At 33.5% G+C, this 14,449-nt stretch overlaps 1 protein-coding gene across 1 annotated transcript; it reads left to right on the forward strand.

The window, feature by feature from the left end:
* The first annotated feature begins 257 nt into the window (after positions 1 to 257).
* Positions 258 to 13,128, forward strand: LOC123703243. Its single transcript, XM_045651183.1, has 6 exons — positions 258 to 387; positions 8,286 to 8,494; positions 9,759 to 9,855; positions 10,481 to 10,625; positions 11,017 to 11,070; positions 11,163 to 13,128. The coding sequence occupies exons 1-6, from the start codon at positions 385 to 387 to the stop codon at positions 11,690 to 11,692; spliced, it is 1,038 nt and encodes a 345-aa protein (XP_045507139.1). The 5' UTR covers positions 258 to 384; the 3' UTR covers positions 11,693 to 13,128.
* The last annotated feature ends 1,321 nt before the right edge of the window (positions 13,129 to 14,449 follow it).

Consider the following 14,449-nt stretch of genomic DNA (forward strand, 5'->3'; position numbering starts at 1 on the left):
GGTTGCTAAGGAATCATTTTATGAGGATATATTATATGAGTCTACACTAGGTACTATCATAACGAAAAACAATAGATTAATAGAAAATCTCCAAAGCTCCAACCCTATATTCAAAATGCTTTCTCCAATAGAAAGTATTATTCCTATGTGATATATGCTATATTTAGTTTTTTCCCGGGTCAGCCCAGACGATGCCGGGGTGACGCGCTAGTATTTCAGCAAAGGATCGACGACGCATGCGCGCGCCCCCCCCTGCACAGCGCACGCCTGCGTAGTGCAGTTAGAGCAATGTCTCGGGTACTGTATTTACACCTTATTTGCGTAATATTCGATAGAATATGTGTTTAAATATTCATTAGTGTATCTGTTTAGTGTTTGTTATTCATGGTGAGTTCGTTTTTCTACATTTACAGATTAATTAATGTGAGATATATAGCTTTAGGAATAGGAGAGACAAACAATATTTTATGCATGATAAGCCTGCCTACATTTAATGAAATATATAATTTAATTAATTTTGTTTTTGTTCTCCGTTTAATTTTGAATATTCTGGGTGTTTCCATTACGATATTAGATAACATAGAAAATACTCCAGAAATTAATAATTAAATTAATTGTTAATGAAAAGTAACTAACTAATATTTTTTAACATAATTTAAATTTTCGCAATAAGCGCTATTTCGTAATTTGTTAATTTTTTCCTTAAATAAATAAATGGATTAAGAAATGTAATAAATACATATCTAATTAAGGTATTAAGCATGTAGAGCGAATTACTACTTTTTCTCAACCCTGTCATACGCAAATTTTCCAAAGGAATAAGTATATAACATTAATGCTTGTTATTGTTATGATACTTAGTAGTTAGTACTCAGTCATAATAATAATATTATTGTGACTTAGATACCTATTACAAATGACGATCATACTACGACCTGAAGATTTCGTTCGATTAATGATAAAACAATACACACTATCTTTAGCTAAATCCTCTATAAATAATGAAATCAAAATAAATTTCTGTTTTGTTTTCTATTTTTAGTCTATCGCATTATTATAAATGCATAAGTAGATCTAAACATTTCATAATGCCTACAAATATAGACGTATCTAGTTAGACTGATAATCTAGTCTAGATAAGTCCGACATGGCGGGTTGCTATGCAGTCAGCAGTAGTAAGTAGTGACACAACCAAGCATACTGACATAATAACTCAGTCAGAAGGAACGTGGTAAATATTGCTTACGATTACTGTATAATTACTTAATTGCTGAATTATCGCAAAATAAATCTTATCCGATAAGCATAAGGTTTCGTTTTTCGTAACACAGCAAATTAGGTACACTTAAAATATAATGGACGGTTTAATTGTGACTGCATTATTGACTAATTTTATGAACTTGCGAAATCGCAATCTCTAACATTAATGTGGACGAATTTTCGCATAAAACAACTGTTATAATCAAACGCAACAATAATGTTTATGGGCAATTATTGTGACCAATAGAGTCTTGAAATAGAACTGGGATATTACACGCAGTATTGTTTACAGGATGTATGTTGATGCTAAATCACATACAAGTAGGTACACAAACATAGTTGTTACGAAAGTTTTTATCAATATGTTACTTTTATCATAGTTTTCAGCTCTATATAGTTACTTGTTAGTTGTTACGAAGAATATTGATACAAAACGATTTAAAACGTTCCTTTGGTTCCTACATAACTAACATGGGTCATGTAAATAGGTCTCGTATAATAATAATATTATCCCACATTCGATGTTTTCGTGACATCTTCTACGACCTTGTCAAAACAGGAATCAGTATACTAAACAATAAGGAATCAGCTGTAACATAATCAGCAGTAAGATCTTAGTATATACTAAGTTCCCAATTCCATACAAATTAATTACATAATTTATTAAAATAACAATTGAGAGTCGAGACTCTACAATCAGTAATAATTCTAAACGTGATTGTAAACATTTTTCACAGTCCGCAGGCACGTGACTTAAAATCAATTTGAATTACCATTAATTACTTCTGGAGCAAATTTATTAATACTAAGAAACCTAACTGTCTATAATACTCTAACATACGTCGCGGTCGTGAGGAAAATACTTTGTAAACATTATTATCACTAGCGTGAACCTGCGGTGACACTCGTCACTCGTGTGGTAAACAATACTACCACACTATCTGTGTAGTACGTAGGTATTAGGTAGTAGGTACCTACCAAACATACAGATCCGATCAGTTGTTTTTGTGTGAATATATTATATTTTTGTACCAAACGTAAATCGCCCATACGTTTTACAAACTTTCGCGTTTATAATATTAGTTAGAACTTAGATGTACGGTGCAACCGTATAGAGCGCAACATAATCATTTTTTGCATGTTTAATCATTTTCATTTTCCATATACATTATATTTCATCGCTTCATTCTTCAGATATTATTTACTATGTAGTCCCCTTTTTCAATGCTAGCAACCACGCACGCCTTTAGATTTTTTTTTTTTTTTTTTAATTGAGGGTATTACGACCTGACAAGTATTTGCTTGCTTTGTACGATATCCATTCCTTTTTCGTGCGCCGCAACGTACGGACGTCTTAAATAAGTGCAAGTTTCGTCATGTTGGAGAGAAATTCAAAGGAGAAAATTAATTATTATCGTATGAAGATTAGGAAGTTGAAGAAAAAACATCGTCGCATAAAACCTATAATATCATCTTCGGAATCCGAAGACGACACAAGCAAGTACTTTGGAGTTTTTAAGTGTCTTCGTTTCGATCTGTAATACGACAAATGAAAGTTTCTTATAACTTACGAAATTGAAGCGTTGAAAAATATTCAAATATTTTTCGTTTATACCTGGAGGTTGTCCGAGATGGCATCACGAAGGTAATTTGATAGCTCATGATTTCTAGAAGTGAAATAATATTTATATATTGACTGACCGGTTGGCTTGGTTGGTAGTGGCCCTGCCTTCCAAGCCAGAGGTCGTGGGTTCGATTCCCACCCGGGGCAAATATTTGTGTGATGAACATAGATGTTTGCTCTGTGTCTGGGTGTTATTTATCTATATAAGTATATATTTAAAATTATATATATGTATGTTTATCAGCCATCTGGTTTCCATAACACAAGCGAAAGCTTAGTATGGGATCAGATCGTGCCGTGTGTGAAAATTGTCCTGAAATATTTATTTATTTATTTATTTTATTTATATTACTCAACTTATGCCGGGAGGATGTCCGCGATGGCATCACAAAGGTTATGTAATTTTTTACTTTAGAGTACATACTTAAGTATCATTAATGTATTGATATACATATTTATACCGGGAGGATGTTCGAGATAGCATCACAAAGGTAATTTAATAGCTCACGATTTCTAGAAGTGAAATAATATCTAAATATTACTTAATTTATGCCGGGAGGATGTCCGCGATGGCATCACAAAGGTTAAGTAATTTTTTACTTTCGAGTACATACTACATACTTAAATATCATTAATGTATATATATATCTATATATATATACATATTTATACCGGGAGGATGTTCGAGATAGCATCACGAAGGTTAAAATCGAAAATTTTTAATAGAATAAAAAATAAAAATAAAAGCCGGGAGGATATCCGCGATGATATCACAATGGTATTTTTATTGGAAAATTATAAATCTTTATTGGTATATTATTATTACTTATTTAATAATTGTAACCAGCTTACCAGGAGGCTATTCGAGATAATAGTACGATGGTTTGTTAGTTGAATATCAACTAATGTAAAAAATAAAATAATCCTAAATCATAATTTTATAAGTACCCTCGATAACAAAACTTTTTGTTACTGGATCCAGATATCCTAGTAACTGATCCACCGACAAATTCTTTGCCGGGAATTATGAACAATACGACTGATCCAGCTGCGCTTCAAGCAAATGAACCAGCAACGGTTGTTACCACGGCCCCTCAATCGGAGCCTGTCGACTTAGAACCTGATATCTTAGCAGCATTGGGTGAAGCTAATGATGTGATTCCAGAATATGGTGAAAAAATTCACAAAAGTCTCGCCAAAATATGGTTGCCGAGCCTTAAGAAAGGGTTGATAAAGGAATCAAGATAAAGTTTTCTAAAAACTTGTTAGATTCCCGAAAATTGCGTATTCCTCCAGGCTCCTACATAAAATCCGGAGATTCAGGCTGCTACTCCTGAATCCGGTAAATTCTGGGATAAGAAAATGGCGAATTCACAGCAACAATTGGGGGCCGTTATAACAGGCGTTAATAGGGGCTTAAACTTGCGTAGTAACAAAAATAAGATGGGAGGCCAATAAGTTTATAAGTGTATATGTCGCATATTCTCGGACCTACATCATCGACAAACTTTTTTGTAAGTTGTCGATCATTCTGATAGGTATAACTAATGCATTGTTTGGAGACATTTTATCTACTAATAAAATAAAAGCTTCGAAGGTTATAAAGCAAGGTCAACAAATAAAGATAACATCCTCCACACCAAAACCTTCTAGTTCACATGCTCACGCAGCACACACATCTCGCAGTAGTTTCCAGGGAAACTGGCAGACACCTTCTCGCTTTCAGTCAAACAGGGGGGGGGGAGCGAGGAGGTTACAAGAGGAACATACATATATACCACCCTCTTCGTAGCCAAAGATGATCAGCTCGAGCTAATATTGTGCACCAAAATAACAATAAAGAATTACGTTATTTTACAATTGTTGACGCAAAATTACTAATAATACAACCGTTCTTAAATGAGTTAAAAAACGGTGTGGATTTACCATTTTCTAATGAAGTTTTTCAAAATTCAGTGCGTACTCAATTTTGGTTGGGGCAAGAGAAAGCTGACAAGTCTGTGGCAATAAATAACCTTATAGACTTGGGAGGTATTCATGTTTGTAACCCAGTAAAGGGCAAATATATCTCAAATATATTCTTAGCACATAAATCAAACGGCGGTAAAAAATTCATACTTAATCTTAATAAATTTATATCAAAATATCACTTTAAAATCGAAGATCATAGGACGGCATCGAAACTTATCCCCGAAAATGGTTTCATAGGCTACAATAGACCTTAAAGAAGCTTACCTTTTGATGCCAATTGCACCGGTATTTCGCAATTTTTTCCGTTTTCATTTTATAAATAACAAAGGTAATAGTGTAACTTATAAGAGTTTAAAGGTCTTTTCTATTGTGCTAAGAGTGTTTACTAAATTAATGAAGGAAGTTATAGCATTCTTAAGCCGGTTTTAAGTCTGTCATTTAACTCGACGAAATTTTATGTACAGGTAAAAATTATACAGAATGCCTAAATAATCTAAACGAGACAATAAAACTATTGTCTTGTCTAGGCTTTGTAATCAATATTGAAAAAACTTCACGGATTCCAAGTCAAAAATTTAAATTCCTTGGGTTTATATATGATTCATGTAACCTAACTTTCTTTGCCTGATGATAAACGTATTAACATATTAGTTTATTTAGTTAATAAATTTCCAAAATTACCTACTTGTACAACCCGAGAATTTTCACACCTAATAGGTGTCTTGGTTGCTACCAAGCTGCTGCTTGTCCTGCTATTAAATACGGGTGGCTATAAACTAAGATATTAGAACGTCAAAAATATTTATTTTTAAATCAAAATAATAATAATAATGATTCCAAAGTTCAGTTATCAAGTTATATTCTGGGTGAATTAAATTGGTGGTCACAACATATATAAAACAAATTTTATGAAATCTCCAAAATTTACATTAGAGAATTTCTCAAATGCCTCAAGGACAGGTTGAGGTGTCTTTTGCAATAATAAACGAGTGCATGGTTCATGGAAAGAATGTGAAAAAATCTATCTCATAAATTATCTAGAGCTGCCTTTTTAATTTTAAAAACATTCGCAAATACCTATTCTAATTGTGCAATATTATTACGAATTGATAACAAAACTGCTGTTTTCCCCACCTTAACAAACTAACAAAGCAACTGTGGAAATGATGCGAGCATCGAAACATGGTGGTTCGCGTCATATTAATAATAAAGATAAATGTCGACACTGACACAGAGCTAAAAAGAATAAATCCTGATATCGAATGGAGTTTATGCAATGAAACATATTAAAGAATTTGGAAGAGCATAAGGTACTAATGCTAAATGCAGAAAGTAAGTGTCGTGGCATCCCGACCCTGCTGCGTCATGTGTCGACGCATTCACCATAAATTAGTATAATATAAATTTTTACGCATTTCCCCATTTACTTTTATTTTGAGATATTTACAAAAAACAGTTAATGATGAAGCGTGTGGGATACAAGTTTTTCCGTGGTGGCCTTCGCAGCCTCTCGTCAGAGAGTATCATCAAACATAATATACATTATACATATTTGAAAACAGATACGAATCTAACGCATTCTCATCCTAGTCACCTGTCGCGCCCACTGCACTCATACCTTACGCTGGCTGCAGCGAGGCTCTCCGTGAAGCCTCTCTATGGAGAAACACCCCATCGGAAGCTATAGAACTAATGTTGGCATCGCTTTATAACGTAACATATCATTTATGGTGGCAGTTTTGTCTAAATTGGAATATTTCCAATTTTGAGAGTACAGTAGCGGCTGTCATAATATCATTTTTAACAGAAGAGTTCAACAAAGAGGCTTCGTATGGTACTTTGAACTCGCACGTCTGCCTATTTATAATATTAGGAAATAATATCGGGTCAGATGAATGCCTAAATACAATTATTCTTGGGACCCACAATTAGTTTTGAGTCATATCTCAAGCTGGTTTCCTAATAGAAACGTAAATTTGGAACAATTGGAAAATTAGTAATTTTATTAGCGCTGTGTACAACACAGCGCGTGCAGACGTTATCTCTTATAAATATTAATAATATTTACTTCTCAGACAGTGGAGCTAAAATTTTCATTACAGACCTCGTAAAAACTTCGGCTCCAGGTAGAGATCAATCTCTTCTTATACTTCCATATTTCAAACAAAATATAAGTATTTGCCCACTACTGTACTGTCTGATTACATCTAGGTACCTATGTCACAAACATTTGAGGAATGAGGAGGACAATAGATTAATACTAACCTTTAAAAAACCTAATAAACCCGCCACAACTCAAACAATCAGTCATTGGATCAAAAATGTGTTATCGGAAAGTGGTGTCAACATTTCAATAGGTATTTAGTTCACATAGCACAAGACACGCTTCAACTTCTGATGCCTGTGCTAGTGGTGTATATGCGTTGATAATAATATACGTAAAACTGCTGGTTGGACAAAACATACCAAAACCTTTGCAAGGTTCTATAAACTTAATGTAATTAATGCGAACGAATTTGCATAATCGATTTTACAGAAATAGTATTTAATTATATTTTTGTTAATTTATAAAACAAAATTAATAATATTTACGTTTTATTCTAAACTTGCACCCAAAATGGTTCTTACAAAACTTTTATCTCTTAACATCTACATAGTAAATAATATCTGAAGAATGAAGCGATGAAATATAATATATGATCAAACGAACTTCAGAGTGAAGTTCGATCATTATTATATGAATCGCTTCATTCGAAGATATTAACACCCACCACACCCTAACCCAAAGTTTTGTAAGATAATAGGCTCTAAAAATAATGAATATCGTACAAAGCAAGCAAATACTTGTCAGGTCGTAATACCCTCAATTAAAAAAAAAAAAAAAAAATCTAAAGGCGTGCGTGGTTGCTAGCATTGAAAAAGGGGACTACATAGTAAATAATATCTTCGAATGAAGCGATTCATATAATAATGATCGAACTTCACTCTGAAGTTCGTTTGATCATATATTATACACGTAAAAACGTCGCATGCCGCGTTCGTGTGGTCGTAGCAATATAGCGTAGCATAGCAATATTAAAGCATTTATATTAGCAGCTTATTTTTATTACCTACTAGCGGTCCGCCCCGGCTTCGCCCGTGGTACATGTTTACGTTTTCTCTACATAAGAACCATCCTCGTACTTCAAGGAATATAATAAAAAAAGAATTATCGAAATCGGTTCAGCCGTTCCCGAGTTATGCGCTTACCAACACATTTTGCGATTCATTTTTATATTATAGATAACAGCAGCATCCCAGCTTTATGGTCCTTCAAGTCGGATTTGAATCAGCGACCTATACATATGATTAAGTAGAATAAGTTTGTCAAATTTCACATGCCTCCGTGTTCTTCAAGGAGTACAGATCTTCACGTTTATAATAATTCCAGATGCAAGCGTCCCCCAAGCCAATGAAGGGTCTGGACCCGTACCGCATGCGGCAGCGGCCGCTCACGGTGGAGGAGATCGCGGAGATCGCAGCGCACCTGCACATCGCGCACCTCACGGAGCTGCAGCGCCTGCGCGACCTGCAGCGCCGCTTCCAGTGGCCGCAGGACAGCGTGCCCTACGTGCCCAAGCCCAGGAAACAGGGCGTCAGGTATCAGCTTTCAACCACTTAAACATGATAATATTGTATTGCAATGGCACGGCATTTGTGAAGAACTTAAGTATATTTTATGGTGAACCTGGATTGACACCAGAACTGTAGGGTACTTGGTTATTATAATATAGGTACAGCATTACAGATAGGATTAATAAACTGAGAATTTTACATATTATTATGATGTAAATTATAGAGCATAACCAGAGAAGTAGAGCTGAGGAACTACCTACTGTTTAAAGCAGTATTATTTCCAGTATGAATAGTTGACAGTGCATTACAGGTACTCTAACGCAATCACTTCCTACTGCTATAAGACAACGGTAACGATTAAAAACCATTTCGAGATCTTTGGAATAAATGCTCCATTTTTATTATTTGATACTATTATGGTAAAAACCACTAAATATTATGATGAAACAATATACTTATTCCTAAAATTTGTATGAAATCCAAATCATTGTAACTCAGCAATCGGTATGTTGGTTCACTTGGTAGAGTCGATACCACCTAATAATAGAATATTCTAGGAATTAAGGAAACAATATAATGATTTCCTTTAATTACTCAGCCAGTAATGTTTGTTTTGTTCGGAAATCTTACTCGCTTACGGTTTATAGTTATATAGTGGGATGTATACAAATCGGATTAGAGGATTGTCTAACGTAGTACTAGTATTGCATGTCATAATATACTAGTGCAGGTAGGTACCTGTAAGTACCTGCTGTAAGTAGGTACTTAGCGTGTATGCGCTTATTTAAGTATCTCTAATCTCTATATTACAAATTGCTATAAACAAAAACACGTAACTGTTTAGGTATTATTTATATCGTGTTTTAAGTATTTATTTACGTGGTGTGAGCATTATGTGTACACAGACAATTATCCTGTAACGTAGAAAGGGTTTTAAAATTATTTTGATATTAACACAAGTCAAACAAACACAAATCTCGCGTTACATAATTTAATATCGAGTTACATTTTGGTCCTTCAAGCCGGATATTACATTCCGATTGCAGTGTGTAGCACTTTTTGCATGTCATTCATATTCATCTTCACAACTAATTATAATATCATAACAATATCGGTATACCCCTTTGTAACTCGCTCTATAGCACAATTTTTATAACCTTTGATCTTGCTCACATTTATGTTAATAAAAATACAGATATGATCTTCGTCAGATAAACTTTCACGTAATAGAATTGTAATACTGTAGTTGTTTTGAAAGTAAGAAATAAGAAAAAACATTGTGTTTCAGAATGAACAGTCGCCTGGATCACCTGCCGCTGCCCACGCTGGTCACGTGGCGCCCCGTCGTCGTGCCCAGGAACCTGCAGGAGCTGTTTGAGAATGTGGTAATTTCAGTAATCTAATATTTATCATCCTTCTTTTAGTTTAATTATTGTAATACTATGGTTGTTTAAATGGTGCTTATGACAACCCGGTATATTTAGTGCGAGCGAAATATGACAAATTGTTGCTAATTAGCTACATTTAGACGTGCAACTGAGCGCCTATCTACACCTTTTTAAATCGCTTATAATATAAGCTTCACCTGTAATTGTAGGTATTTTGTATGTAAGTAGACTCGAATTTGACCCACTTTTAATTGATAGATGTAATTCAAACTTTGTGGTCTGATCAAGGACCGATGACAATAATTTCACGAGTTTGTCTTAAATACCCGTAAGTATATTATGTACCCGTATATGTCTGTGCTCCGCTGATTTTACCCGCAGTGCTCCGCTCCTGTTGGTCTGGGCGAGATGATATATAGCTTATAGCCTTCCTCGATAAATGGGCTATCTAACACCGAAAGAATTTTTGAAATCGGACCAGTAGTTCCTGAGATTAGCGCGTTTAAACAAACAAATTCTTCAGCTTTATAATATTGGTATAGACTATCTTGAGTAATAAAAGATAAATATTGTTAAATAATTATTGTAAACGACTGTTTGTTTGTAAAATAAAATGTTGCAGCCAAGGACGCCCGCGCAGGCGGCGGCGGAGAGCGCGGGCGCGTGGCGCGCGGCGCGCGGCTGGGCGGCCGGCGCGCTGCTGCTGCTCGCCGCGCTCTTCCTCGTGCGGGCCACCGACCGCTTCTTCACTAAGAACTACCTTAGATGTACGTACTAGATACTGTTTCATGTGTGCTGTAATAGGTAATTGAGATGGATAGCCGCTTGTCTTAACACGTGATAAAACAAAATGTAGACTATTATAGCCGGTAAAGATGTAGCTTTTCAAAACTATTGCGTAGTAATTCATTACGTGTAGCCGCTTGTCTTAATTTCGCAGGAGATAGAACATATAGACTATTAAGTCGGTAAAAATTGATCAATGGTAAATTGTTAGTCTTTTTTAAGATGACGTTCATATTTAGAAAAATGTCTCTATCTTGTTCTACTGCCACTTGTGTAGCTATTTTACAATTAATTTTTTGTTTTTTATCTTGTTCAATCTAAGTAGTTTGTTGTCAATGTCATTATATAATTGTTTATTATTTTATTTTTCAGGGCGAAGAAGTCGTTCAGAAGAATGGCCAACACCGAATGTCTTAGCTACAAGTCGTAAGTCTATTCATTGGTGTATTCATTTCATTCATTCTTAGCGTAGAATCTAACAAAAATACTATTGTGAATAAAATTACCAAAACTTACAGATCGCTCAACATTCGTCGACATGGAGTTACCGCCATACGAGCAGGAGCCAATCCCCTCAGAGTCCAGCGGATCGAGCCAAGAGCTACACAGTAACGATCTACCGCCACCCTACTCAGAATGCTCCACGAGCGCCAACAAACACAAATACGAAGAGCCTCCACCTCCATACTCAGCCTGTTACGTCGAATTCAGTAATCCAAAAGATGGCATCCCCGCTGTACATTTCTTCAACAGCCAACGACAAAACATCTTCCAAGATCTAGATGCCGGCACTTCCAGGAGCGACGCGAATACACGCAACGATCCAAACGTTACAAATGATACAAGCGTCGGAAATGAAGCAAGTGCCACAAATGACGCTAATGCTACAAATGATGCAAGTGTAAGAAATGAAACTCTAAATGATACTGGACAGGCGAGTTCCAGCAACGATCATGAGAGCAGTGCAGCTAATGAAGCTGGTAGTAGTACGAGTAGCTGTTCTGAAAATATTAGGGCTGGCTCTTCTAATGTAACAGAGGTGTGTTGATTTATGATCGAGTAATTGTGATGAGTATTGATATGAAAATTAAATTAATTTCTTGTATACCATTAAAATGCAGGATCATATTGTAATGAACTGATTTACAAATCTTCGCTCAGATGGTATTCAATTGTAATGCAGAATTTACATACGGTGTGACAGAGATCAAGAGGCAACAAGAGAAATTAATCGACACGTTTCGATGAGTTTCTAGAAGAGGAATAGCAGAATATCTGACTTGACATTAAACATTATTTATGGGATAGTAACTAGCGGAATCAAAATGATTGATCAAGCAAAAAGTAGATAACAGAATACAAACTTGAAACTATACGTCGGTACTATGAATGGAAGTTGAAAATTCTAGAATTTTCGATAAAAAAAAAACACCAAACCTGCAGAAAATTAATTTACTATTCTGCCATGATATTCATTTAAAATAAGAAGTTTTGCCATTATTAAAGTTTTTAGTTATTTAAGTCGATATAAGTTTTTCTTTGTATTTAACTGAATGTAAGCAAAGTCTTTTGAAAAATAGATACCTACATATTAAGTAAATTCTTTTATCTGTCTACTTTGGATCTCAAATTCGCTAAGAATTGTATCGAAAATGTGATAATCGAGTGATAATGAAATAATTGGTTGGAGCGGTTACAATACAGTTAATAATAATAATTAATGTAAGTAGTATTTTTGCTAATACGAGTAGTGGAATCAAATCGAGCGAGTGTGAATATTGTTTCGAATAATTCAAAGTCTTTGAGTCTACGAATAAAAGTAGACTTTATTTAAAAGCCCTTTTGAATACTATTATTGCTTTGTTATACGTTCAAATTATTATTTATATCTCGCTTAACCTTATTTGGTAATACTGTAATCTTGTAAAACTATGACTTCGGCAACGTTTTCGTTATATTATTTTATTTTATTAATTATTTTTTTATAAAAAATATGTTTCTCTACTATGTCCATACTCGCAGTATTTGATATACATTTTTGTAGTTTTTAGAACTATAGATAGTCTAGACATTATTGCACAAATTTTTTAGTTTATTTAAAATTGTTTATGTATTTACGTTGAAAGAAGATATTTGTGCATAAAAGAACAGCGAGCAGTGATTATTATTGAATAGTTATCGATTTGATATTTAATTTAATTTTAATTTTTTGTTTCAATGTAAAAAAACATTTCTAAACTTGTAATAATTACAACTCGCTGACAAATTAATGACGTTAAAATTGTATTTGGTTCAAAAAATTACGTTTAAAATGCACGTATTTACTTAAAGTAAGTTATTGAGCTTGATAAACTAAGTATATGACTTAAGTAAGTCGTCAAGTTATCTTAAATTAAATATTTGTGATTAAGAATCATTTCTAGACTTATCGTGTATCTTATACTCCAAAACCAAAGATAAATCTAATAAATTTATTTCAAAATATTATGTCTTTTGATTTATTTACTAGCTGATATGTTCGTTTTATCTTAGGTACCTACTCAGTGAAATTCTTACATAAACGTAACCTAATAAAGTTGCCTAATAAAATTTAGAACTGCTATCTAAAAAGATGTAATTCAATTTCATAAGATAACTAACTTTCAACCCGCGGTTTTGTCCGCTCTGTTCAAAACGTTCCTTATCTATCAAAATCCGTTGCATAGTTTTAAAGATTTAAGCATACTTAAACTTAGAGATTAGGGGACAAAGAAAGTAACTTTGTTTTATATTTAGAATAGGTACACAATATTATATGAACAGAGGTAGAAGCGTGAACACGTGCCGTTTGAAGTCAGCTAATTAGCCGGGTTGTGTTTAGTTGGTGACGTTGCTTTCTCTTTTCAGATAATGGTTTAAATTTATATAGTATTTTTATATGTATGTAGACCACTTACGTTAATTTATATACCTATGTATTCTAAGGTGTTATACTATGTAGTGATAGTGATAATAAATGAAACACATTATTTGCTTATAACACTTTATTAAACGTCATTGTATAACAGTTATACGAGAAACTTATTCTAGAACTATTCAATTAATAAATGCACATTGAGCTAAATATTATTGCTAAATAATAAAACATATTTTTAACTTATTTTGTGACATAAGTTTTGATACAGTAAGCGCCAAAATTTCAGCTTTGACACGTAAAGTATTGTCAGTTTAAAAAATGGCGACTACTGTTATCTAAGAAAGAGATCTGAAATGCACCTTAGAATAAAAATACGCTTTTATATAATAAAGTATTTAAATTATATAAAAGTAATAATTAAAAATAAACGACAAATACATTAAAAAATAATTTAAGACAGTCTTAGCTTATGTATTACTAGCACCCAATATTATAAAAATACAGTGAACTACATGAATATTTTACGTACCTACCTGTTGTACCTATGTACAAAATATTGTTATTTGCTGATTTAACTTCTACATTTTTACAATAATAATGTCTGGAATACATATAATAACTTATAAATATGTGGGTCTATAAAGTTTACATGTCTTGTAATACATTTTGATAGTGCGATTTAAAAGTTACTGTAGCAAGCTTCATAATTTTAATAACAGCATTAAGTAATACATAATATTATTATTTTTGTTCAATGAAATATTCTTGCTGTTATTTAGTAAAGGCTTTCTTTATTACTTTAATCGCGTATTACTTTAATTACTAAATATAAAAGCAGTCTGATATTATAATAAGTAAATGTATATATTATTTCAAGCGTGAATTAACATAACGATTTAATTAACACCT

Source organism: Colias croceus, chromosome 25 (assembly GCF_905220415.1).
Source record: "Colias croceus chromosome 25, ilColCroc2.1".
NCBI classification, from domain to species: Eukaryota; Metazoa; Arthropoda; class Insecta; order Lepidoptera; family Pieridae; genus Colias; species Colias croceus.